The sequence below is a fragment of the Phoenix dactylifera genome, chromosome 1, assembly GCF_051530095.1.
Source record: "Phoenix dactylifera cultivar Ajwa chromosome 1, Ajwa_hap1_PhDact_Kaust_v1.1, whole genome shotgun sequence".
Taxonomy (NCBI): domain Eukaryota; kingdom Viridiplantae; phylum Streptophyta; class Magnoliopsida; order Arecales; family Arecaceae; genus Phoenix; species Phoenix dactylifera.
The window spans coordinates 65,207,952-65,234,080 of NC_143190.1; the positions used below are offsets into that span (position 1 = coordinate 65,207,952).

General features: G+C 46.6%; 1 protein-coding gene across 3 annotated transcripts; it reads left to right on the forward strand.

Moving 5' to 3' along the window:
• Positions 1 to 4,104: 4,104 nt before the first annotated feature.
• On the forward strand, positions 4,105 to 24,823 carry LOC103712934 (ferrochelatase-1, chloroplastic-like). Of its 3 annotated transcripts, none has more exons than XM_039125299.3 (11): positions 4,146 to 4,811; positions 4,906 to 5,200; positions 6,527 to 6,636; positions 6,939 to 7,290; positions 20,107 to 20,250; positions 20,489 to 20,590; positions 21,355 to 21,458; positions 21,569 to 21,695; positions 21,970 to 22,122; positions 23,482 to 23,582; positions 24,374 to 24,823. In XM_039125299.3, exons 3-11 carry the CDS (start codon positions 6,557 to 6,559, stop codon positions 24,687 to 24,689), a joined length of 1,479 nt encoding a protein of 492 aa, XP_038981227.2. In that variant the 5' UTR covers positions 4,146 to 4,811; positions 4,906 to 5,200; positions 6,527 to 6,556; the 3' UTR covers positions 24,690 to 24,823. The 3 variants fall into 3 exon arrangements, with proteins under 3 accessions (XP_017699741.2, XP_038981227.2, XP_088565850.1); XM_088709724.2 differs by adding an exon at positions 5,301 to 5,347 and having other exon boundaries at positions 4,350 to 5,200; XM_017844252.5 differs by having other exon boundaries at positions 4,105 to 5,200.
• Positions 24,824 to 26,129: the final 1,306 nt, after the last annotated feature.

Consider the following 26,129-nt stretch of genomic DNA (forward strand, 5'->3'; position numbering starts at 1 on the left):
GTTGCGGAGCACTTTGGCTCTCGGTCAACACTTCAGGGCGTCCCGAGCCGAACTCCAGGGACGACTTTATAGTTACGTAACTCGTGTCGCAGAGACTACCGGAGCATATCGAGCTCATTAAGACATTTCAAAGACACTTTTAGGGAAATCCCAGAGGATTACTTTATTGATTAACATATTATGGGATTTAAAAACCCTAACCTTAAGGGGTTAAAGTCCCATTCGGGGGTTGTAGCTTAAATTTTGGATTATCTGACCCGGGCTGATAGAGATGAGGCTTCTCCACTGCCCCCCGAGATCAAGAAGCCGCTAGCATGTGGGATAGACGACCACGGTGTGGATGATGCCTGCGATGGGACGGTGGTCATTCTGCCCGTCGCATGGCCCTAGGCTCTGCCCCTCGGGCGCCCTTCCATCGGCCTAATCACGAACAAATCGGCCCAGCCGACCTTGGCGGAAAAGTGCCTCGATCTTATCATGGAACTGGTAGCAGTCCTCCATGTCATGACCGTAATCTTTATGGAAGTGGCAGTACTTGTCCGAGCACTCCTGCGTCCCTCATTGTCGCATCCTTTGTGGGGGTTGGAGGTAGCCACGACCTTCGATTTTCATGAGGATCTCTGCCCGGATGGATGTGAGAGGAGTGTACTTTTCGAATCTTTGGAGGGGAACATATTTCCCAGGCTTCCGAAGGGGAGATATCGGACAAACCTCACTCTCAGGTACGTCGAGGAGGACCTCTCCTACGTCGTGGGGATATGCTCCTTGACCGACTGCACTCCTCATGGCATTTCGCGACTTGATCCCGGAGCATCTGAATTTGTCGCTCTAATTCTTCGACTTTCTTGTCGAGCTCAGCGTCGGATGAAGCTCCTACCAGCTAGAGGTCTTGAATAGCCGCGGTAAGTATTTGGACTTGCTGGGCGAGCAGGTCAAATTGCTCTGGCTGGACTTGAGGGGTCTGGTCCGCTGACGTAAGTGATGCAGGGGGTGGGCTCTGGAGCGAGTTGTCGGGCGTTGATATCCTGTTGCTTGATGCATTTGGAGCTCCGTGACTCTTTAACCTTATGATCATGACTCAGGCCCTTCCTCTAGCGCCAAATGTTGTGGTTCAAATTTGGCCCAAGGGCAACCACGCCGGAGGAGTCGAAGGAGCTGCTGGAAGGTTGAGGAATAGAGTGAACCACCTTTCGCGCGACGGCATACCCACACAAAGCCTCACCGGTGGTTCCGGTGAGGGCCCTCCGACGCTCAAATTAGAATAAATCTCAGATGGATCAGAAGTTCCTTAAGCGTTACCTGATGGGGCTATTTATAATCCCTGTAGAGGTGCCTAGGTGGCAGAAGTATGGCCCGTTCTCATCATGAGTGGAGATGGTTTCAAGCCAGGTGGCGCGTAACTAGAGCCTGCTTGGGGCACACGGTGCAGTCCGTTCTTGTAAACGGTAGAACGTTGACAGTTGTAGCAGGATATGGCTGGAGCAGCATGGCATTGTTCTTGACTGTCGTTGACCAGCAAGCAAAGCATGGTGCAGAGGCGTTGCAATGTACGGCCACATAGGCGGGCGTAGGGAGGCTCGTGGATGCGGCCGTAGGCGAGATCGAGCTCGGTGAGGTCGCATCATATGTTTGGCAAGGTCGGCTTATCAGATGCTGAGGTCGGCCTAGCATTCCGAACTCCGAGGTACGCTCGGTAGAGTGCCCTGAGCCCGAGGGTTGGGGCGCGTTATTGGATAAGGTGCCCTGAGCTTAGTTGGGATGCATCGGCAAATATAAAGGGTGCCTCGGGCTCGACCAAAGCGCGTCGGCAAAGATCAAGGGGGCACCTCGAACTCGGTCGGGGCTTGTCGACGAAGATAAAGGAGGCGCTCCGAGCTCGATCGGGGTGCATCGGCAAAGATAAAGGGGGCGTCTCGAGCTTCGGCTAAGGCCATTGCTTTGAGCATCGAAAATAGGTTGATGCAGGTCGTAGCAGCGGGGAGACCCATCTGAGATCGGTTGAGCCCTCAACGAAGTCCGAGCTTGGATTGATTCTTAGTGGGCCCGAGGCCCGGCTCAATTAGGGCTGGAGTTTACTTGGCCAAAATTGGGTGGCTCTATTGTAGTGAGCAGGACGATCCATTTTGCCCCCCCATCAATAATTTTGTTAATTATTTATTAATATAATATATTATATAAATATTATTACTCAATATATTAATATAACATTAATATAATGTATGTTAATATAGTTAATATTTATTATATAAATATAAATAATATGATATTAATATAATATAAGTGAGGCTATTTTTATCAAAAAATGATAATCCAACATGATTACAACCACTCGGTAATCCGACATAGAAAAACAAATACCACTCTTCTGAAGTGATGTTTGGTGACTAGAATAGGATTACCGAGATGATCTTAGATCACTAGTGATCCTTATTTCGGAGTAATCTGATCCTCAATGATTTAAGATCACCGTATTTGGTATGCTATGTTCAAATAATTAACAGTTCTCATGTATCCACGAGTAATCTATTTAGTATTCCATGAAAATTCAAGATCATTCATCATATAATATCCAAATTACCCTTGATATATTCCATAAAAATATATTCATTAAACCTATAAATTATTAATCCTATAAAGATCTACCAATTGTTATTATAGAACTAATATTTTTATTTATACTAATGATATATTATTTTTAATACTAACAATTATTTTGATTAGGAAAATAAGCCAAATAGAAGTAATATATTAAATACTTTATTATATAAATATAAAGTATAATAATATATTTATACTGCAATTTAAAATTATCATTGAATAATAATATGATAATAATATGTTTAATAATATATTATAATGTAATATATCATAAATATAATATCAATATAATATAATATCATGTGTATAATATTGATATAATATATTAATGGTACATTCGTATACCAATTTTTCTGCTAGACTGAGGAGCATTTTTGTCCTCAACTTTGAGCCCAAGATCATTGCCCTGAGGTGATCTTAGATTTCCGACCTCAAAGATAGGCATTCCATTACTGAGTTGGGCAATAATTTTAAAGGTGTGGGTAATTTAAAATCACTGCCACGTAGGATCATCGTAGTGCAACCAAATATGGTGATCTCATCACCTTCACCTATATCACCCTTAATCATGAAATAATCATCAATCATAAAATGATCACCCCATACCAAATGCCCCATAATGATATTTAGTTTACCTTCTCTCTTGGAAAAATAGATATGGGACTACTATTTATTTTACTATCTTTCTTATCCATTTTCTGCACCAAATACGGTAATCTGATATAGAAATTTTTTTTTTCCATATCAAATTACCCATAATCTAATGAGCCCTAAGAGTTTAATGTAAAGAGAGAAATATGAGAGCGAATAGTCTAGGCTCCATCCTCATTAGGTTCTTATGTATACATCTATATACTCCAATAATTATTATGTGCGATGCATACAAGAGGCTTCAGTAATGGAGAATAGTTTTGCATAATATAGCTTAGATATTCTTCTTATATGCAAAGATGCATTTGAAAGACGAAGCAAGAGAGGATAATAAATGGTAAAAACTTTTGATTTCATTGCAGAGGCACCAATAGAGCATGGGAAGTTTTGCCTATGACTTTTGAGGCTTTGAAGGTGACCATGCCCACACTTGAAGACAAGATAGTGACGGAAAGGGCTTGCGTCGAGATACATCTTGTTGGGAATTAAAGAGTTAGTCGTGCAGACTTATCCAGGGTGGATCCAATATCGCTGCTAGACATGTATTTACCTCATCATTAATCATATTATTATTAATCATTATATCATATTATTATTTATATACTCATCTTGGTGCCAGGAAAAAAAAAATTGCCACGCGTGCATGACGTACAATTTTTTGATGCAAGAAATTAGCTGAAATTAGCTTAAAAAATAATATTAAATTATATTTGAAAATCGAAAGATCTAATCAAATATTTTTACTATTTAAAATATTTATAAAATTTGCAAAATCAAAAATCATAATTTATTTTTTTGAAAAAACCCTCCTTGAGATGCTTTTTTTAATAAACGATTAAAATAACAGTAAAAATTGAGACAAAGAATAATAAAAAACTCGAGGAGGAAACACATCCGTCTCCAATTCTCCATCCGCTTTCTCCCTCTCCGTTCTTCTCCGCACGGATCCGGCGGCCACGCCACCGCCGCGCTGGCGGCCAATGCCGGGCGACCGCCGCCGGTGTGGGTTCGCCATCATTTAGTCTCTACGCCAGAGAGTGGGTGGAACTGGATCACCGAGGCTCCCTTCGACCTAAAGTGTTCGCCTTCCTTTGCCCGGCGATGGACATGATGGTCCCGACGCGGGGGCCAGCGGGTTGGGAGGAGTTGTGAGAGTGAGGGGGGAGGGCGATGGGGGTGATGGAGAGGTAGAGGGCAGCAAGGAAGGCGGAATGGGCAAGGTGATGAAGATGAGCAAGAAGCCGTGGTCGGCGACTACCCGCTTGGCGATCTCGGCCAGGGGGATCCGGTGGTTTTTGCCAGGGGCGACAGGACGGCGACGTGCTTCGCCATGACCTGGAGGACACCGCGGCAGAACGCCTCGAGCTCGCCGCCGCTGTGCGCGATGACCTGCTCTACTCCGGCTACAATAGCATCCGGGTTGTCCAGTTATGGTCTCCATACGCCTCAAGAAATCGGTGAATCTACGTAGCGACGACCTCTATTCGCCACCGGCGCAGCGGTGGTGGTGTCGTCAGATCCGTTCGGAGAAGAACGGAGAGGGAGAAAAGAGGAAGGAGACGGTGGATTCCCTCGTCGATTTTCGATTATTGTTTTCTTGATTTTATTATTATTATTGCTATTTTTAAGCGGCGTTCCGATTCCGTTTGCTTCCAGCGTATTTCTCCGTCTTGGATGGCGGGACCCGCATCCATCAGCCATTGCGGAGCTTGCAGCTGTGCGGCCCGGTCTGGTTCTGTCTTAGGGGAAACGGCTGACTGTAGAAGGATCCACTTCTATTTCTTTTGACCGCGAAGGCTATTGGAGCCTGCCGCGCTTCCGTGTTCCTTCCTTCCTTCCTCCGCGGCCAGCTCCGAACCGTAAAACTAACCCTAGAAGAAAAAGGGGAGAAAATCTACCAAGCTTCTTCCTCAATTCCTGGAGATCTGAGTTCGATCTCATCTGTGCAAAGGTACATCATCTCTCCCCTGCCTCTCCTACCCCCCTAGTCGTTCTCAGCTAGATCGCATCTTTATAATTGTTTCTTGATTTCCTTCTTGTTTGAGCCGCAGATCAAATATCACCCCACGTCCGTAGATGCTTTGTGGATGAAACTCGTGTAATTATTGAATTATTCCATCCTTCGATTGAATTGTTTGTATATTTTGATCAGTTTTAGATCTCTCTCCTCTTTTTCCATTTACCTTTTTTTTTGTTAAATTTGTAGTATCGTGGTGAATCATTAGGTTTATAATACTATCTGTTTAGTGCTTTTAAAGAGTTTAGATTGTAAGCTTGTCGATTAATATTGGGTTGCAGCAAATCCGAATATAGCCACTTATTTTGACAACAAAACCACAATAATAAATAATGGCAGATACCTATGACACCCCTATGTGCATGCAAGAGAAACATTAAAGAACAATAGGAAGATGGAATGCACGTAAAAGATAAGATGCGTGGGTGCTATTGTGCACAACAACCTCAACCATAATGAAAGCCAAAAGGATTGATAGAATATATAGATGGAGAGATGATAAGTATTTGCTGTCATAGGGGATTGATTTCCAGTAGCATGTTCAATTTAATAAATATAATGTCAGAAACTTAATAATGAGTTGGTGTACAAAATGCTGCATTCACATGAAAATAATGATGTTTGAAAAGATTCAATTTGAACTCTGAAACATAAATCTGGTACATAAATTATTTTACAAAGTGACATTACAAGCTGCATTGATATCATGAAAGTAGTAGTTCAATTGGACTAATTATTTACTTAGAGATCGGTGTCTTGATTGTTTTTAGAAATTCATTAAGCATTTTGCAGTAAGGATTGACCATTGCACATGGTTCTCAAAGGAGGTGTTCTGGAGAGTATCACCGAAGATTGGTTGTATTTATGCTAACACTTGATAACAATTTTGGCTATGTAGTTACATGAAAGTACATTACACAAAAATATCTGACCTGATCTTTGTAACATATTATCATGTTTATATTATACATATGTGTGTATATCTATTGCATTTTAACTACCATTGTCCCCCTTGATCTCGACCTTTTGTTCAGTACAACTGCCTTGTGAGAGATGGGTATCACACTTATGTAAGAGACTTCAATGAATTTTTAATTATCTGGAGCTGTAAATATATATTTGACTTAGTATTATACTTGTGCGCAGTCTATCATATACTTCTCACATGATAGCAAATAGCTGGCTCCAAATTTTGAGTTAATTTTATGAATTGGTCGATTCCAGTATGATTGAATTATATTGCCATATGTGCACTTTCAGGTGAAATTTTTATTAACTCTTGTTTAAAGCATGGAAGCTGTGGGATCTGGAGTTCCCCACCTCAAAGTCTCTGGTTTTTGTCGCCGAAGAACTAACAATTGCCCAGAATTGTGAGTCTTGCCTTGCAGATTGTCTATGCTTGGTGATGATTCTTATTTAACTTTTTATATTTCCCTTTTTCTGTGGGATGGGGGCGAAGTTTACTAGAAGGAAATGCTTATAGGAAATTATGCTTCTTTAACCAATTACAAAATTTCATCTTGATATGATTTAATTTTCTTGTGATACATCTGATGTTAAAGAATAAATTGTTTTTGCTTTCAAAGCACAAAGAATTTTTTTCCATCTAAAATACTAATTCCCTTGCCACCTTTGTTTCATAGTTTAGATTTTGATGGCTATTTATCTTCAGGTCACTCCATAGGATGAGGGCTTTCACATGCAATGCCATATCTACCTTCCCTTGTTTTGGGGAAGATTCACAACGAAGCAAGCAACCATTGGAGATAGTTTCAGTCTCACACCATGCCTCAGCTGATAGCAGTGGCAATTTTACCAAATTATGTTTCCAGGCGCCAATTAAGAACCGACATCTAGTTGGAAAAACATTCTTTTCCAAGGAAGCATGTGCTTTTGATGAAAAAGTTATGGGAATGCCTCTGGGTATTGCACAAGAGCGGGTTGGGGTGCTACTATTGAACCTTGGTGGTCCAGAGACCCTTCATGATGTTCAGCCATTTCTATTCAATTTATTTGCTGATCCAGTACGTGATTTTTCACAACTTATCATTCCTTTCAGGTTTAATTAATGTGCAAAAAACTGAAAGACTTGTCTTATATATTGTCTCGTGTGCTTTTAGATTTGTTGGTTGTAAAAATTTCTAACATCTTGAATTTTTGCTAAAACTGAGTTACAAGATATTCTTTGATTGCAATACATGCAAATGCTTGTCATTTCTTTATTTTTTACATGGGATTCATATTCTTAAGATAAAACATAGGTTTTACATTTTGAAATAATTTGAAAATTTTCAATGTTGTGCCCCATCGAGAAAAAGAGAAGAGTGAAATTTTCACATATTTTTATCTATCCAGGGATGAAATTTTAAAGATATCTGCATTATCATTTTCAAGATTATCATCAAAAAATAAAAATATATTTTCCACACATAAAAGTTGTGATCTTTTTTTTTTGATCTTTTAATCTTTTTAGTGTAAATTTTGCTTATATTAATGTGAAACCATTGAAGCCACCAAACTTGATGTCCAGTTTCTTCTTAGGCCCCATTTGGGGGAGCTTTTGGAGGGCCAAAAAGTACTTTTGGATGAAAAAGAATGTTTGGTAAAAATTTCGGAAAGCTGTTTTAGCTTTTTCAGAAAGCTGAAAACAGCTTTTTGGGAGAAGCTCCATTTTGGAGCTTTCCGAAAAAGCTATTTTCAGCTTTGTCAGAAAGCTATTTTTTTGACTAAAATATTTTCATTTAAAAACTCTTTTTCCTCCCAAAATGCCCCATCCCGCCGCCTCTTCCTCTCCCACCCATCCCCCTCCTCTCCCTCTCCCCTGCCACCGCCCACAACGCCCTCCCCATCTTCTCCCTCCTCTGCCACTCCACCGCCCCCTCTCCCCTGCCGCCGCCCCCGACGCCCTCCGTCTTTTCTCTCTCCTCCTCTGTCGTTCCCTCTCCCCTGCCACTGCCCCTGACGCCCTCCTTTCTGCCGCTCCCCGCCGCCGCCCCCGATGCCCTCTTCTTCTCCATCCTCCTCTGCTGCTTCCTCTCCCCCGACGCCCTCTTCCTCTTCTCCATCCTCCTCTGCTGCTTCCTCTCCGCCGCCGCCGCCCCCGACGCCCTCCACCTCTTCTCCCTTCCCCGACCGCCTCTCTCTCTCCCTCGACCACCTCTCCCTCTCCCCGAAGCTTCTCCCTCCGGCTTCGCCGCCCATCCTCCTGTCGCGCCGCCGGGAGCTTGATCTCCCCTTCCATGACCGCGCAGGAGAAATGAGGCAAGGGAGGAAGAAAGGAGAGGGGAGAAGCTTCGGGAAGGAAGAAGAAAGAAGAGAAGGAAAAGAACAGAAAAAGAGGAAAAGAAAAATAAAAGAAAAGAAAAAAAAGAGAAGAAAAGGAAATGAAAAAAAATTAGAGAAGATAAAATAAATAAATAAATAAATAAAAATAAATATTAGTAATTGTTTAACCAATTTTATCGTCTAGCTAGAAAATTTATTAGAGAGATAAATGGTCATCAGAAGAGTGAAAATTAATTTACGCTAATAATTAAAATATTTTATACCTTTATTATTGTATTATACTATAAATATAATATTTATTATATTATTTCATAATACATTAATATGTTATGTTAAATAATTTAATATTATGTTGTATTATGAGAAATTAATTTATGCTAATAATTATAATATTTTATACCTTTATTATTGTATTATACTATAAATATAATATTATATTACATTATATCATAATATATTAATATGTTATGTTAAATAATTTAAAATTATGTTCTATTATGAGAAATTAATTTATGCTAATAATTATAATATTTTATACCTTTATTATTGTATTATACTATAAATATAATAAAATATTACATTATATCATAATATATTAATATGTTATGTTAAATAATTTAATATTCTGTTATATTATGAAAAAATAATTTATGCTCATAATTATAATATTTTATATCTTTATTATTGTATTATACTATAAATATAATATTATATTATATTACATTATATTATAATATATTGATATGCTATGTTAAATAATTTAATATTTTATTAAATTATTATTCTATAGCACACAATGTTATAGTACTATATTATAATTGTTACGGGGGAACTTAGCCGCCACGCCCCACGTGACCGGCACGCGCACCCAGGAAGACTACGGCAGTCCCTTGATCCAGTAATCCGACCCCGAGTCGGATATCTTCGGCTCCGTAGCCTGACCCCGAGTCGGCTGCCCCTAGATCCAGCTGTCCGACCCCGAGTCGGATATCTTCGGCTCCGCAGCCCGACCCCGAGTCGGCTGCCCCTAGATCCAGCTGTCCGACCCCGAGTCGGATATCTTCGGCTTCGCAGCCCGACCCCGAGTCGGCTGCCCCTTGATCCAGCAGTCCGACCCCGAGTCGGATATCTTCGGCTTCGCAGCCCGACCCCGAGTCGGCTGCCCCTAGATCCAGCTGTCCGACCCCGAGTCGGTAATCTCTCGACAACGACAGGCTGTTCCCCTGAAGCACGCCGCGGCCCTCTGCTCCACTACTCCCTGCAACGGTCGTATCCGGCGCTGCTCCACGATCCCCTGTAACAGCCGTACAAAGCGGAGCTCCACTACGCCCTGTCATGGCCGTACCCAGCGCTGCCCCACGACGCCCTGTAACGGCCATGTCAGTGGCAGCTCCATCGTGCTACACGATGACCAACCCCCCAGAAGGACCCCCCAGCCTGGTATATATGCGGCTGGGGGGAGAAGGGGGGAGGTAAGAAAAAGTTTTCCAGAGCATTCTCTTACCTGCTACTGCTATCTCTCCTTCTCCTTCAATCCTCTCTGACTTGATCGTCGGAGGGCCCCCACTACCCCAGTGGTGGTGCGAGGCTTGCTTGCAGGTTTCCCGGTGAAAGGTGGAGCGCAACCAACCCAACTCCAAGGGAACCCCGTTCACACCGCTGTGCCAATCGTTCTCGGTTTGGACCACCAGCAACAGTTGGCGCTAGAAGGAGGGCCGGATCTCAGAGCGATCGTAATGGCACGGCGAGGTGGTCGTGGAGCTTCCAACGCTTCCGGTCGCGGGGCCTCTCGCGCCTCCAGCCGGGAGGCCGCTGCATCTCCAACGCGCTCTCAGCAACACTCCACCGCCCCACCGCCTATTCAGACGGTCGAAGCCGCTCAGTTCGACCAGCTAGCCCAGCAGGTTCGCACCCTCGCGGAGGCGGTGCAGAATCTGCAGGGTGTGATGTCCCGGGCGCCGCAGCGGGCTCAGGAGCCGCTGCTGCCTGAGCGTTCGCCTGCTCTCCTCAACCTGCGCTCCTTCCTCTCCCATGGGGAGGAGTGCCGGCGCGAGGAGGATTCTCGAGCGCGTTCCATTCTGCCGGGACCTTCTCATCGGAGCTGCGCGGGGTACGAGAGGCGGACCCGGGCGCATTCCCAGACCCCCCAGTCTTCGAGGAACCCGCGCTCCAGTCGATCTCCCTCCTGCCGCTCCTTGTCTCCCGCCCACCGGTCGCGCTCCCTGGACCGGCGGGTGGACGATCTCCACCGACAACTCCAGGTCCTGAAGGGCCATTCCAAAGATCCCTTCGCCGACTTGGAGATTTCCTCCCAGCCGGCGCTAGCCTCGAGGATCCTGCGGACCCCGAATCCGCCGGGGTTCAAGATGCCGGCGATCGAGCCCTATGACGGGGCAGCGGACCCGCGGGATCACGTCGAGAGTTTCAGGACCCTTATGCTCCTCCACGGAGCATCAGATCCTCTCCTCTGCAAGGCTTTCCCAGCAACCCTCCGTGGCCCGGCAAGGGCGTGGTTCGCCGGCCTGGAGGCTAACTCAATCCAGTCCTTCGACCAGTTCACTCGCCTCTTCATCACTCATTTCGCCGTCAGTAGCCGGCGGCGACTGGTCTCCGACTCCCTCTTTGATGTTCGGCAAAACGAGGGAGAAAGCCTGCGGGATTATCTCACCCGCTTCAACAAGGCTACGCTGGAGGTCCGGAACCTGAGCTAGGAGGTAGCTCTTTCAGCCCTGAAGCGCGGCTTCCGGAAGGGCAGACTCACCTTCTCCCTGGACAAACGCCTGCCGAGGAGCTTCCCGGAGCTGTTGTCCCGGGCGAACCAGTATGCGGACGCCGAGGAGGCGGCCGCCCACCGGAGCAAGGAGGCCGCCGAGATCCCTCCAAAGCTTGGGAAGAAAAGGCGAAAAGAGGCACGCCAGAGGAGGAGCCCGACGCCCCAGCGTCGGCGCAGAAGCCCGTCGCCGGCGAGGAACCACGGCGCCCCACGCCCTCGTTCTCCGTCCCGACGTTTCAACCGGTACACCCCTCTCCTGACTCCCCGGGCCCAGATCCTTATGGAGATCAAGGGGCGGGAGGACCTCCCGGCCCCGAGACAGATGCGGAAAATCCCTGGGAGGAGGCCCTCCCGGGCGTACTGTGAGTACCACCGGGACCACGGCCACGACACCGAAGACTGCTTCCAGCTTCGGGACGAGATCGAGGCTCTCATCCGCCGGGGGCGTCTCGGACGATATGTGAACGACCGACGTCCCCCCGCGGACCCGCGTCCAGCCGACCCGGCTCCTCCGGAGCCTCGGGAGCAGAATCGACCCGTTGCGGGCGTGATCCACACTATCACTGGGGGCTGCTCACGGCCCGTGAGGAACGCAGGGGGCTCGACGGAAGCGTCAGGGACGGCCATCGTGAAGAGGCAGAGGGTCGGTAATGTAATCACCTTTTCTGATGAGGATGTAACGGGGGTTCAGACTCCCCACGATGACGCCATGGTGATCTCCCTCACTATGGCAAACTATGATGTAAGGCGTGTTCTTGTTGATAGTGGAAGCTCAGCTGATATTTTGTTTTACGAGGCCTTCCAAAAAATGAGCTTGACCAGACAATTGTTGCACAAAACATCCACCCCCCTCATCGGATTCACTGGTGACGCTGTCCCGGCCGAAGGAGTCGTTGAGCTGCCTGTGACTGCGGGCGTTGCACCCGCAGAAGCCACGGTGCGACTCGGGTTCTTGGTCGTCCGTGTTCCCTCGGCCTACAACGCTATCCTCGGACGACCTGGACTGAACGCCCTTCGTGCGGTGGTCTCTACGTACCACTTGCTCATGCGGTTCCCCACGGCGGCTGGGATCGGAGAGGTCCGAGGTGACCAACCGACCGCACGGCAATGTTTCCTAGCGACTCTCAAAGGGAAGAAGCCCGTGGAAGCCCTAAGCGTCGAGTCCCTTGATGCCAGAGACGAGGTGGCCTTGCGGCAGGGGGAGCCAGCCGAGGGTGTGGTCGAAGTTCCCCTCGAGGAAGGCCGCCCAGACCGGACGGTCCGGGTCGGCGCCAATCTCGACTCGGGAGCTCGGGCCCGGTTGGTGGAATTCCTCCGAGCCAATGCCGATGTATTTGCCTGGTCGGCGGCCGATGTACCCGGGATCGACCCGAAGGTCATTTCTCACGCCCTCAACGTCGACCCGACCCACCGACCAGTAAAGCAAAAGAAGAGACACTGTGCCCCGGATCGGATCCGGGTGGTCGACCAGGAGGTAGACAAGCTCTTGGAGGCAGGATTCATAAGGGAGGTGAATTACCCCGAGTGGCTGGCAAATGTCGTACTTGTCCGGAAGGCGAGCGGGAAGTGGAGGATGTGCGTCGACTACACCGACCTGAACAAGGCATGCCCCAAGGATAGCTTTCCGCTTCCGCGGATAGACCAACTGGTCGACGCGACTTCCGGATATCAGCTGCTGTCTTTCATGGACGCCTTCTCCGGCTACAACCAGATAATGATGGCCCCACAGGACGAGGAGAAAACTGCTTTTATAACAGACCGGGGGCTGTACTGCTACAAGGTGATGCCTTTCGGTCTGAAGAATGCTGGCGCCACTTACCAGCGCCTCGTCAACAAAATCTTTAAAGAGCAAATCGGCCGGAACATGGAGGTGTACGTGGACGATATGCTGGTGAAGAGCCGCCATGCAGATCAGCACATCGCGGACCTGGAGGAGACTTTCACCACCTTGCGGAAGTTTCGCATGAAGCTGAACCCAGCGAAGTGCGCCTTCGGCGCTTCGGCCGGGAGGTTCCTTGGTTTCATTGTCAACCAGCGGGGTATCGAAGCAAACCCGGACAAAATCAAGGCTATCCAAGGTATGTCCCCCCCGACCAAAGTGAAGGAGGTTCAGGAGCTCGCTGGAAGGGTTGCCGCGCTCGGACGATTTGTGGCAAAATCGGCCGAACGCTGCCAACCATTCTTCAAGGTGTTGAAACGCCCGAAAGACTTCCTTTGGACGGCCGAATGTCAAGCAGCGTTCGACCAACTCAAGGAATATCTGGCGTCTCCTCCCCTGCTGTCCAAGCCGCAAGAAGGGGAGATGCTCTACCTCTATCTGGCGGTCTCCCCAACCGCGGTCAGTGCGGTGCTGGTTCGAGAAGAGGCAAAGCTCCAGAAGCCCGTGTACTACATCAGCCGGGTCCTACGGGATGCCGAGACGCGGTACACGAAGGCTGAAAAGATCGCCTTCGCGCTGCTGACCGCGACCAGGAGGCTTCGCCCCTATTTCCAGGCCCATTCGGTCACTCTCTTAACCGACCAACCATTACGACAGATCCTCAGCAACCCCGAGAATGCGGGACGGCTGGTGAAGTGGGCAGTAGAACTCGGTGAGTTCGACATCCGCTACCAGCCTCGACCCGCCATCAAGGCCCAGGTGCTCGCGGACTTCCTCGCTGAGTGCACGGTGCAGGAGGCGGAACCTAGACCGCCGGAAACGCCCAGCCTCGACCTCCCGATCTGGACGCTTCACATCGATGGGTCGTCGAACCCCGAAGGAGGAGGGGCCGGGCTGGTCCTTACCAGTCCTGATGGAGTGATAGCCGAGTATGCCTTGAGGTTTGGATTTCCAGTGACCAACAACGAGGCGGAGTACGAGGCCCTAGTCGCGGGACTCAAACTCACCAAGGAGCTCGGCATCCGGCGTCTGAAGGTCTTCACCGACTCCCAGCTGGTGGTCGGGCAGGTCCGTGGGGAGTTCGAGGCCCGGAGCCCGACCATGCAGAACTACGTCCGGAAGGTGCAAGCGCTCATTCCCGACCTCGGCAGCGTCGACTTCCAGCAGGTCCCCAGAAGCGAAAACGCCAGGGCCGACAGGTTGTCCCGCTTGGTGGACGCAGAGGCGCACAACTTGTCGAGGGCGATCTACCTAGAGACCCTGGATGCGCCGAGCATCGGCGAGGCTGGAGCGGTGATGGCGATTGATCCGGAGCCGTCTTGGATGGATCCGCTCGTCGCCTACCTCGCCGAAGGGATCCTCCCTGAAGACGAAGAGCAAGCTCGGCGACTTGTCAAGAAGTCCGCCCACTACGTACTCTATGAAGGGAGGCTGTATCGGACCTCGTTCACTGCCCCCCTTTTAAGATGCCTCCGCCCCTCGGAGGCGGTCTACGTCCTCGGCGAAGTCCACGAGGGCATCTGCGGATCGCACTTGGGGGCTAGGTCCTTAGCGCACAAGATCATGAGGCAAGGCTATTATTGGCCTACCTTGTTGGAGGACTCGAAGGATCACGTGCGGAAATGCGACGCCTGCCAGCGCCACGCCAACGTCCAGAGAGTCCCTTCTGTCCCCTTGGCCCCGATCACCGCACCCTGGCCCTTCGCACAGTGGGGAATGGATATCCTCGGACCATTCCCCGTCGCTTCAGCCCAGCGGAAATTTTTGATTGTTGCAATCGACTACTTCACCAAGTGGGTAGAAGCAGAGCCGCTGGCCACTATCACGGAGGCGCAAGTCCGGAAGTTCGTGAAGAAGAACATCATTGTCCGATTTGGGGTACCTCGGGTCCTCATCTCGGATAATAGTCGACAGTTCGACAACAAGCATTTCCGTGACTTCTGCGAGGAGTTCGGGATCGAGCATCGGTTCACATCTGTGTCGCATCCCCAAACCAACGGTGAGGCCGAGGTCACAAATCGGACGATCCTCCAAGGAATTAAGGCGCGAATCGGTCGGACAGGGCAAGCTTGGGTCGAAGAACTCGAGAATGTCCTTTGGGCGTATCGGACCACGCATCGGACCCCTACCGGGGAGACGCCATTCAGCCTAACCTATGGCACGGAAGCGGTCGTCCCCGTGGAGCTCGGACTCCCCTCACCTCGGGTGGCCGCGCACCGACCCGAGGTCAATTCGGAGCAGCTCCGAGGGAACCTGGACCTCTTGGAAGAAGCAAGGGAAATGGCGCAGGTTCGGATGGCGATGTATCAGCGGAGGGTGGCCCGATATTATAACTCCAAGGTCCGACCGAAACTTTTCAGAATCGGAGATCTGGTGCTAAGGCGAGCCAAAGCATCTCAACCCGCGGAAGGTGGGAAGCTGGCGCCGAATTGGGAAGGCCCGTATAGGGTTCGCTGGATAAACCGACCTGGCTCCTACCAGTTGGAGGCCCTAGATGGTCGAGAAATTCCAAGGAGCTGGAATTCCGCTAACCTGCGGGTGTATTACCAGTAGAACGACAAAACCAGGAAGACAGTTCGAAGAATGTACAACTCTTTTCATTTCAATAATTCTTGGTTACAACGGTGTGTTCGTGTGATTACAAAGAATTCCCAGGGGGGAATTAGGGAGTAAAGAAAGCAAGGAAGAGGTGGAGACTCCGTGGAGCTGGAGATCTGGGATCCCGAACCCTCCATCCGAAGCAGCTGCAATCCCGCCGGGCGTGGGTGCTTCTCCCCGGAGGCGCCATGGACGCCTCACGCAAAAAGACGAAGAGCCAGCGTGGACGAAGAAGAAGTTCCCGCTGCCTCCAGAGGAACGCCACCTCCAAGGGATATCCCGGTCCTCCCCAGGTTAGGGGAGAGAAGGAATACAAGGGAAGAAGAGCGCGAGGAGGCGCGATCCCGGATGGAGCGTCTGGCGCAGAGCTCAATCGGGAGGGGGGACTGAAAGGAGGGGGGATGTGATCCCGGATGAAACGCCTAGAGCGGAGTTCCGCCGGGGAGAACCTCCTTGTTGATCCCAGATGAAACGGCTAGTTGGCGGAAGTCGCGAGGGGCACGCCTCCCGTTCCTCCAGCAGGGGTTTCCCAGCCACACGCCGGAGAGGAGGTCCACGATCCATGGCAACCTGAATACCTTCGGCTTGGCAGACTCCACCGCACCTGCACTTATATTTATAGCCAAACTGAGGCCCCCCGGTCGTTCCGATGCGGGTGGCTCCAATAAAGGCGGGCGCACCGAATCCGGAGCCGTTCCGGCTCTCGAGGCGTATCCTCCCACGATCTCCTAAGCGTCGTTCTCCTTAATTGCATTCTTTGTGCAGGACACTCCGGGCGGCATGTATCCCTCGGTCCACGTATCTCCGCTCGCGCCCAGGCCGCATTCGCCTCGAAGAACGCGCGTATCGCGGCCGCTTAACTGACACTCCTTGCAAGCAGCAACTGGCGGTCCGATTTCCCAGGTAACGCTTCAATTAGCATTTAATGCCCTTCTGGTGTTCCCCAGGCGACGCTTGGAGAGGAGGAGAAACACGATCGTAGCTGGACACGGAGAAATCCCGTCGAGTGGCAAGCGACAGGCGCGTGGCCAACGAGCGGAATTTCCCGAGGCTCGGCCCTCGGATGCCAGGCTAACCCGATGACCATCCCGGGAGCAGACTAGCCTAAAGCCCCGACCGGTCGCCTCGGCTTGCGCCAGCCTTGGCCGACCAACGAGCGGAATTTCCCGAGGCTCGGCCCTCGGATGCCAGGCTAACCCGATGATCATCCCGGGAGCAGACTAGCCTGAAGCCCCGACCGGTCGCCTCGGCTTGCGCCAGCCTTGGCCGACCAACGAGCGGAATTTCCCTGAGGCCTAACAACCCTCAGATGCCAGGCTAACCCGATGACCATCCCGGGAGCAGACTAGCCTGAAGCCCCGACCGGTCGCCTCGGCTTGCGCCAGCCTTGGCCGACCAACGAGCGGAATTTTCCGAGGCTCGGCCCTCGGATGCCAGGCTAACCCGATGATCATCCCGGGAGCAGACTAGCCTGAAGTCCCGACCGGTCGCCTCGGCTTGCGCCAGCCTTGGCTGACCAACGAGCGGAATTTTCCTGAGGCCTAACAACCCTCAGATGCCAGGCTAACCCGATGACCATCCCGGGAGCAGACTAGCCTGAAGCCCCGACCGGTCGCCTCGGCTTGCGCCAGCCTTGGCCGACCAACGAGCGGAATTTTCCTGAGGCCTAACAACCCTCAGATGCCAGGCTAACCCGATGATCATCCCGGGAGCAGACTAGCCTGAAGCCCCGACCGGTCGCCTCGGCTTGCGCCAGCCTTGGCCGACCAACGAGCGGAATTTTCCGAGGCTCGGCGAGGCTCGGCCCTCGGATGCCAGGCTAACCCGATGATCATCCCGGGAGCAGACTAGCCTGAAGCTCCGACCGGTCGCCTCGGCTTGCGCCAGCCTTGGCCGACCAACGAGCGGAATTTCCTGAGGCCTAACCCTCGGATGCCTGGCTTAGCGCCGGAAGAATTTCCTGAGGCCTAACCCTCGGATGCCTGGCCTAGCGCCGGACGAATTTCCTGAGGCCTAACCCTCGGATGCCTGGCCTAGCGCCGGAAGAATTTTCTGAGGCCTAACCCTCGGATGCCTGGCCTAGCGCCGGACGAATTTCCTGAGGCCTAACCCTCGGATGCCTGGCCTAGCGCCGGAAGAATTTCCTGAGGCCTAACCCTCGGATGCCTGGCCTAGCGCCGGACGAATTTCCTGAGGCCTAACCCTCGGATGCCTGGCCTAGCGCCGGAAGAATTTCCTGATGCCTGGCCTAGTGCCGGAGGAACTTCAAGAGTCAGGAGTCGGCGAGGCGCTACCGAGAGTTAAAAAGAGGAAGGATGTCCGCCGAAATCCGCAGACCGCCAGATCAGCGACAACTGCCATACGCCATAAAGAAGGCGGGAAGCTCGGAGCGCGCGCGCCTTTCCGAGGGATGGCGGCAATCTCGAAGCATCACTCCCTTCACCCGTTCCCTTCCTGGTTCCAGGCTCGGGAGCGGGGGGCTACTGTTACGGGGGAACTTAGCCGCCACGCCCCACGTGACCGGCACGCGCACCCAGGAAGACTACGGCAGTCCCTTGATCCAGTAATCCGACCCCGAGTCGGATATCTTCGGCTCCGCAGCCTGACCCCGAGTCGGCTGCCCCTAGATCCAGCTGTCCGACCCCGAGTCGGATATCTTCGGCTTCGCAGCCCGACCCCGAGTCGGCTGCCCCTAGATCCAGCTGTCCGACCCCGAGTCGGATATCTTCGGCTTCGCAGCCCGACCCCGAGTCGGCTGCCCCTTGATCCAGCAGTCCGACCCCGAGTCGGATATCTTCGGCTTCGCAGCCCGACCCCGAGTCGGCTGCCCCTAGATCCAGCTGTCCGACCCCGAGTCGGTAATCTCTCGACAACGACAGGCTGTTCCCCTGAAGCACGCCGCGGCCCTCTGCTCCACTACTCCCTGCAACGGTCGTATCCGGCGCTGCTCCACGATCCCCTGTAACAGCCGTACAAAGCGGAGCTCCACTACGCCCTGTCATGGCCGTACCCAGCGCTGCCCCACGACGCCCTGTAACGGCCATGTCAGTGGCAGCTCCATCGTGCTACACGATGACCAACCCCCCAGAAGGACCCCCCAGCCTGGTATATATGCGGCTGGAGGGAGAAGGGGGGAGGTAAGAAAAAGTTTTCCAGAGCATTCTCTTACCTGCTACTGCTATCTCTCCTTCTCCTTCAATCCTCTCTGACTTGATCGTCGGAGGGCCCCCACTACCCCAGTGGTGGTGCGAGGCTTGCTTGCAGGTTTCCCGGTGGAAGGTGGAGCGCAAACAACCCAACTCCAAGGGAACCCCGTTCACACCGCTGTGCCAATCGTTCTCGGTTTGGACCACCAGCAACAATAATAATATTATATTACATTACATTAATATTATACTATATCATATATTTATGTATTAATACATATTATATTTTATTATGCTCTGTTGTATAATACTATGTAATGTCCTTTATGATCATTTTGTCATATAAAAGTAATTTCTCAGTTTGTTTACCAAATACATATTAAAGTGCCACAGCACTTTAGAAATGTAGTTACCAAACAGCAAACAGATTTTTATAAAAGCTCTACTTCAAACAGCTCTACTGCCAATAGCTCCCCCAATAGGGCCTTAGGACTTGTTCAATTGTTATTTATTGTGTAGTTTTTAGCATTTATTTGATAAGATGCTGGAACTACTGAGCCTAGCATATCTATAATTAATTTAGAAAGACTGAAACCGAAACCAAGAAAAAACTTTCAAAACTTGAAAAGTGGAAGGAGGAGAGAGAGAGATAATAGAAGAAGAAGAGCGATGGCTGAAGAGAGGACTGAGATGTAGGTGCCTTTGTTTTATACTTGGGCTATGACAAAATTAGAGGGTCAGCAAATAAATAAAAACCAATGTGACTGTAGGTGGCAATTTTTTTGTGCACAGTAACAAGCTATAATTTCAGAAATGAATTCGAAAGTGAGACAATAACCAATAACTTGCCTACATTTAGGTGTAGTTCATCAAACATTAAAGATTTTGTGTCAGTCTAACATCTTCAAGGGTACTTTTCCCTTGTAAATTCAGTCGACGGGCAATTAGAAGATATAAGGGTAAACATGTGTCCTCAAACCAAAAATTCTTCCACTATTTCAAATACTATGTACAGTCCTTTTTTTAATATAATTGTATAAGATCCCTCTTTTTTCAAGCATATTTAGTTTCATTTTGCATGGACCATAATCTTTTATCTTGAAAAGTTGTTAATTTTAGACTGTATTACATGAGTAATAATTTTTTGTTTTCATAAAAGGATATAATACGGTTGCCAAGGTTGTTTCGGTTTCTTCAGCGACCATTAGCCCAACTAATATCCATGCTGAGAGCTCCAAAGAGTAAAGAGGGATATGCTGCTATCGGTGGTGGGTCACCTTTACGAAGAATCACGGATGAGCAGGTATGAATATTGTTAACCAATTACTTCTTATGAAATACAAGTGGGGTTCAAAAAGTTTTCTACCAGACACTTCTTAAGATAGAAGCATAGTAAAACATCATTTTTTTTAGTATTTCTTTGTTGATTTTACAACTTCTCTACTTCAGAATTGGGTGCTTTGTTGGTCTTGTTAATAGAAATTCTAAAGCTGCCATTTTTTTTAAAGCAAAATGCTGATCTGAATTAGGACATTTCTTAGGCACATGCGCTGAAACTAGCTCTGGAAGAGAAGAACTTGCATGCAAATGTTTATGTTGCAATGCGATATTGGCACCCCTTCACCGAGGACGCTATTCGTCTGGTTAGTCATTTTGCTTTTCTGCCGTGTAGGCAATGATCATCGTACGTATTTGTCATTTTTTGCTTAGCTAGAGATATTCTTTTCCTCAGTTAGTTTAAAGTTGTTTGTTTCCATTATTTTGAGTTTTATGGTAACTCTGGTTTTAGTTTAATATTAAAGAAACATCTAAAGTGAATGTTTTTTCTGGCTTTCCTTTTGGTGATACAAACTGCAAACATTTTGGAAGACTCTTTTTGGGATCTGTATTTTGTTTCAAATAAAAGCTTATTTTGCAATTATATTTAAATCTTGAGTTTTAATTAGGCCATGTTTTGGTTGCCAGGAATAGGAATCAAGAATTGTTTTCCTATTCCTAGGAAATCTATTCTCGGGAATCATTGGTGAGGATGAGAAACTGGTAACCATTACCACCTCCCAGTTCCTGCAGACTAAACATGGCCCAAAGGTCATTAACAAAGCCTTCATTTTCATCTTCTAATATGCTAGCATCGTAATATATAAATTAGAATATTCACTATCTTATAGAAATTTGCAGTAGTATATTGCTAACGTGTGTTGGTTGTATTTGGCCTTGCTTGTGGAAACAATGTTGATGTTGGTAATCTTCCTATATCTCAATGAAGTAAAACGGGGTGCTATGTGGGCATCAAACTGCTTGAACTGAATTTGCTATAGCATAAACTTCGTTTATAAACTCCTTGACAAGTATTGACATGTTGCTTCCTGATGTATATTTATTCTTTTTCTAACATGCACGGTCACAGATTAAAAAGGATAACATTACGAAGCTTGTCATTCTACCACTGTATCCTCAATTCTCCATCTCTACAAGTGGGTCAAGCATCCGTCGTCTTCAGGGTATCTTCAGGTAGAATAGTAATTTCTAATTCTGCACTTCATCATTCCCAAATTCCTACTTAATTTATGATAAGCTTGAGTTGTCTCGAATGGATTTACGGAGTATAAGCCTAATGACAGGGAAGATGCTTACTTTGCAAGATTGCCAGTTTCTATCATTGAATCATGGTATCAACGAGAAGGTTATATCAAATCAATGGCTGACTTGATAGAGAAAGAGCTATTAGGCTTCTCTAAGCCTGAAGAGGTAATTCTTCTTCTAACATTTACTTATAGCAGTGATGATGATGGTGACCTGTGATATGTGTGTAGTGATGGTCGACTAAGCTGTGTGTATCTTTTGGACAGTTTTAGTCCCATGGATATGAACACTCTCTGACCAAACACGCTATTCATTTGTCTAAGAAGTTGTTTATATATTGGGCATATTAATATGGGACCCTGCTACTTTGGATACTTAATTGAACCAATAATGGCTTGTTCAATTTTTGTGATGTTTCATCTTTATTGTAAAATGGTAGGTTACGATATTCTTCAGTGCTCATGGAGTCCCACTCAGCTACGTGGAGGATGCAGGAGATCCTTACAAAGATCAAATGGAGGAGTGTATCACTTTGATCATGGATGAGTTAAAATCTAGAGGAATTGCCAACCACCATACCCTTGCTTATCAGGTATTGTACGCAAAATCGGAGGTTGAAACTTTATAAAGTTTTCAGGTCTCCATGCATGTGAGTAGGGATGAAAATGGATCGAATATTGTCCATATCCATATCCATTTTTTTTCAATGAATACGGATGCGGATATTAGACTGACACCAAATTTGTATCCATATTTATTCTAAACAAATATGAATACAAGTTGAATATTGGTTATGTCTACTTTTCTATTCAAATATAGATATAAATCAGATATTGTTTCATATATAACATTAATTTGAGTAGAATTAAATAATAAGAGCTATTATCAATGACATTGTTATAAAAATTGGGAATGCTATCTGCTATCTAAAATGCACGCAATGCATGTAACTACGCAAGGGGTCTGAGGCCTAATATTTGAACTTGGATTGAAATTGTTCTAGTTAAGGTTTTGGTCATCAGATCACTGGTTCTGATAGCCAGATCAATCGACCAGATCGAATATATATCAAAAATATATTAAAAAAATCAAAAATACTCACTATATAATACTAATATTTTTTTATTGAATACCACTATCTAAATCACAGGGATTTATGTTATGCACTACTCTGAAATTACATCCTAGATAGAAAATAATCATCAATCAAAACCAACTTTCTTAGAAAACTTGAAAGAAAAATTATGTATAATGTAGGAATATGTAGAAGTTATTCATATTTTAAGTAAATAATAAAGTTTTGAAAATATTATAAAGAATAAATAATAAAACTTTAAAGTCGTTGGTACATTTCTCCATTTTCTATCAAAGAGAAAAAAAGTACTTCTATAAAAATAATTAATTATTGAATATCACACATACTTCCAAATAGCTTCCTTTAATGATGTGAACAAACTCTTAGCAAGTATAATAAATCTTTCAGTACAAAATAAGATAGAATGCCGTATTATGGTTGAGAAGTGGTCAATTGAATAGGTCGGGGGGTCAATCCTATTTTGAGTTCTATTTTGGTGCTGTTTTTAGACCCTTTTATACAAATCTAAGTCCCGGTTCGGTTTTATCCAGATATCTGCTTCCAAATTCTTGAAAAATTCTTGAGATCTAGATTTAGATCTGTGTTCGATAAAATTTACAATAGTATGTGCGGATCTGTACCCACATCCAATTAGATTCCAAAATGTGTCTCCAAACCCGATCTGAACCGGATACTGAAATAGATATGGTTGGATACCATCCGACCTGTTTTCAACTCCTACTTGAGTTATCGTGCAATCACATTCTTCAGCATCTTGAGAATAAAAGGAAATTGAGAGTTAATTTGGATAGTAAGTCCTATTCTGAAATGTTGGTTTTCTAGAAGCATTTAACATTTTTCCCAACTTCTTGTCAGAGCCGAGTTGGGCCCATTCAGTGGTTGAAGCCTTATACCGACGAAGTTATAGTTGAGCTTGGTCAGAAAGGTGTGAAAAGTCTTATGGTTGTTCCTATAAGGTATGCATCTATAATGTATACAATCCCATTTGAATTGTTATGTTCTTAAGCTGGATTTAACTTCCAGAATCCAGCCTTTCTTTTCAATATTTGTTTTTCCATTTGTCTTAAATGTTCAGTTCCATTTTTCCATAAACTAACTTATTGGTCCTGTAGAAATTCAAGTTTCCCATGCCTTGAGCGCATATGTCGTACACTGCTCATTTTGGTGGTGGCATATACGACCATAGCCAATGATACCCAATTATTTTCAGGTCTCATGAGCCTACTAGATGTAGAATTATCTGAAAAATAATATCTCTAAAGGCGTCTTTTTGCTTCAATTTCCACATCATTCACCACACCCATTTATGCCGACTGTTGTGTCCATAGATAACCTCCCAATTTCTTGGACATTTTGTATCCTGTGGCATGTATTCAACTCCAAAATCTTCTACGCTTCTCAGAGAACACCTGCCAATTCTTTCAGTTGATTGGTGCTCATAGCTGAGCATCCTCACTATATCTCCTTGTGGATAATCAGTTGGTGAAGTTATCCTATCAATGTTACTTGTCATAACACTTATATTTCAATAATGAAATGGTTGTCATTAGTGAAGGATATGATGTTCGCATTGCCATTTACCAAAAGTCATTCACCCATCAATTTTCTGGTTGCTTACTCCCAGCATGGAACTGATAGTGTAGGTTAGCCTGAACAAAAGGCAATGTTCTTTGCACCATGACATGCTTGGGTTTCCATGTCTTAATGATCATATCATGTATCTCTCATGCTGCCTGTCTTAAAACAGCTTTGTCAGTGAGCATATTGAAACTTTGGAAGAAATCGACATGGAGTACAAGCATTTGGCTCTACAGTCAGGCATCGAGAATTGGGGCAGGGTACCAGCCCTAGGTTGCACCTCTTCTTTCATCTCAGATCTTGCAGATGCAGTCATAGAAGCTCTCCCTTTTGCTTCTAGCATGTCAAGTGCAAAGGACACATCCAAAGATGCCGACATGGACCCAGTGCAATATGCAATCAAAATGTTCTTCGGGTCAATCTTAGCCTTTATTTTGCTGCTGTCACCTAAACTGTTCTCTGCATTCAAAAATTCTGTCATCTAAGTTTTTTGTTGCATGGTCAGTCTTTCCTCATTCTATTACGAAAACTTAAAGTGATTGCAGTTGATTGTTGTAATAACAAACTCCTAAGAAATTTTGAATGAAAATATAGATGGTGTAAAAGGGTTTACAGTGTCTTTGATCAGTTTCACAGTTGTTCTTGACCTGCCACTTGACATGAAATACGGTCGCCAAGATTTGTACTTTGATACATGATCCCAATATTCGATTGTGACCATTAGTATTTACGAATATTAAAGATCTTACCTCTTCTAAAAAATTGTTCATATGTTTGTTTTGATTTGAAGTTTGCATTAGATGAGCTTCTAGCCATTCATTTCATAGTCAATCTCGATGATAAATTGGGAAATGTGAAAAACACTCATTGACGTTATCTAATGACATTTGATAATAACCTAACCCTTTTTCTTAAATTTCGAAAATGTAAATGAAGCGAAATGATCTTCTGGTAAAAGGTTGCATTTCGCGAATCTAAATCATAGATAAGTCTATGATGAATAACCTACAAGGCTAGAATTAATTGTACAACGTCATGGTGAACCAGGGCTTTCCCTGGTGGTGACAACCCTCCCTCAGAAACTTGAGGTTCTGGGTTGTAGCTTTAATGGTACGTCTCTAGGTATTTTGACCTGCATGATTATAGTGTGGGCTGATCTTCCATCCCTTGCTCACTTCATTTGTATGTAGGTTATGCTTTTAAACCATGCTCATCTTTGACAAATGCACCTTTTTTAGCTACACTATCCCAACTGTCCATCAAAACCATCCTCTGGATAAAAAAAATAAAACCCTCTGACAGATACTCTTTAATGTAACACATGTAGGGGCTCATATGGAAACAACAAGATAAACCTTTTTAGCAGGTTGCTTTTTGTTTTGTGTTGTTGTTGTTGTTGTTTTTGATAGACAAGAGGCCCACGGCCAAAGAAAAGAAGAAAAAGTTATCATCTTACATTGTGCACAGGATAATGCATCAGCTAACAAAATACTATGAAAGTCCAGTGGAACCAGGGAAGAATCCTGATACAAAACCTCCTGATAGTTGATTGCCTGAGGTGCTACCCAATCAGATTAGCTTGTCGAAACACATGGGATGCCTCATGCCTGGAAAGTGATAGACTTCCATTGCCAAATATCCCTCAAAAGTGGATTAACATGCAATCTATAAGAAGGAGAAGAGTTTATCCAAGCGATAACAGTGGCTGAATCCCCTTCAACCCACACCTTAAGTGCCTTGTAAGTATGAAGGGCTGCATGAATGCCATACCATGCTGCAAGAAGCTTTGCATAAGGTACTAAAATTTAAGAATTAATTTACCTGCTGCTTTGATCAACCGGCTATAGTGATCCCTAATGACATACCCTGCTGCAGCCTTATCACCCCTGACTGAGCCATTAAAGTTGACTTTTAAGACACCAGGG

What these genes read in the sequence shown, in the direction of transcription:
- LOC103712934 (XM_017844252.5), top strand. Translation starts at nt 6,557, where the DNA reads ATGGAAGCTGTGGGATCTGGAGTTCCCCACCTCAAAGTCTCTGGTTTT. An exon ending in GAAGAATCACGGATGAGCAG is followed by an intron (nt 20,251 to 20,488) that starts GTATGAATATTG and finishes GACATTTCTTAG; the next exon opens with GCACATGCGCTGAAACTAGC. An exon ending in ACCATACCCTTGCTTATCAG is followed by an intron (nt 22,123 to 23,481) that starts GTATTGTACGCA and finishes ACTTCTTGTCAG; the next exon opens with AGCCGAGTTGGGCCCATTCA.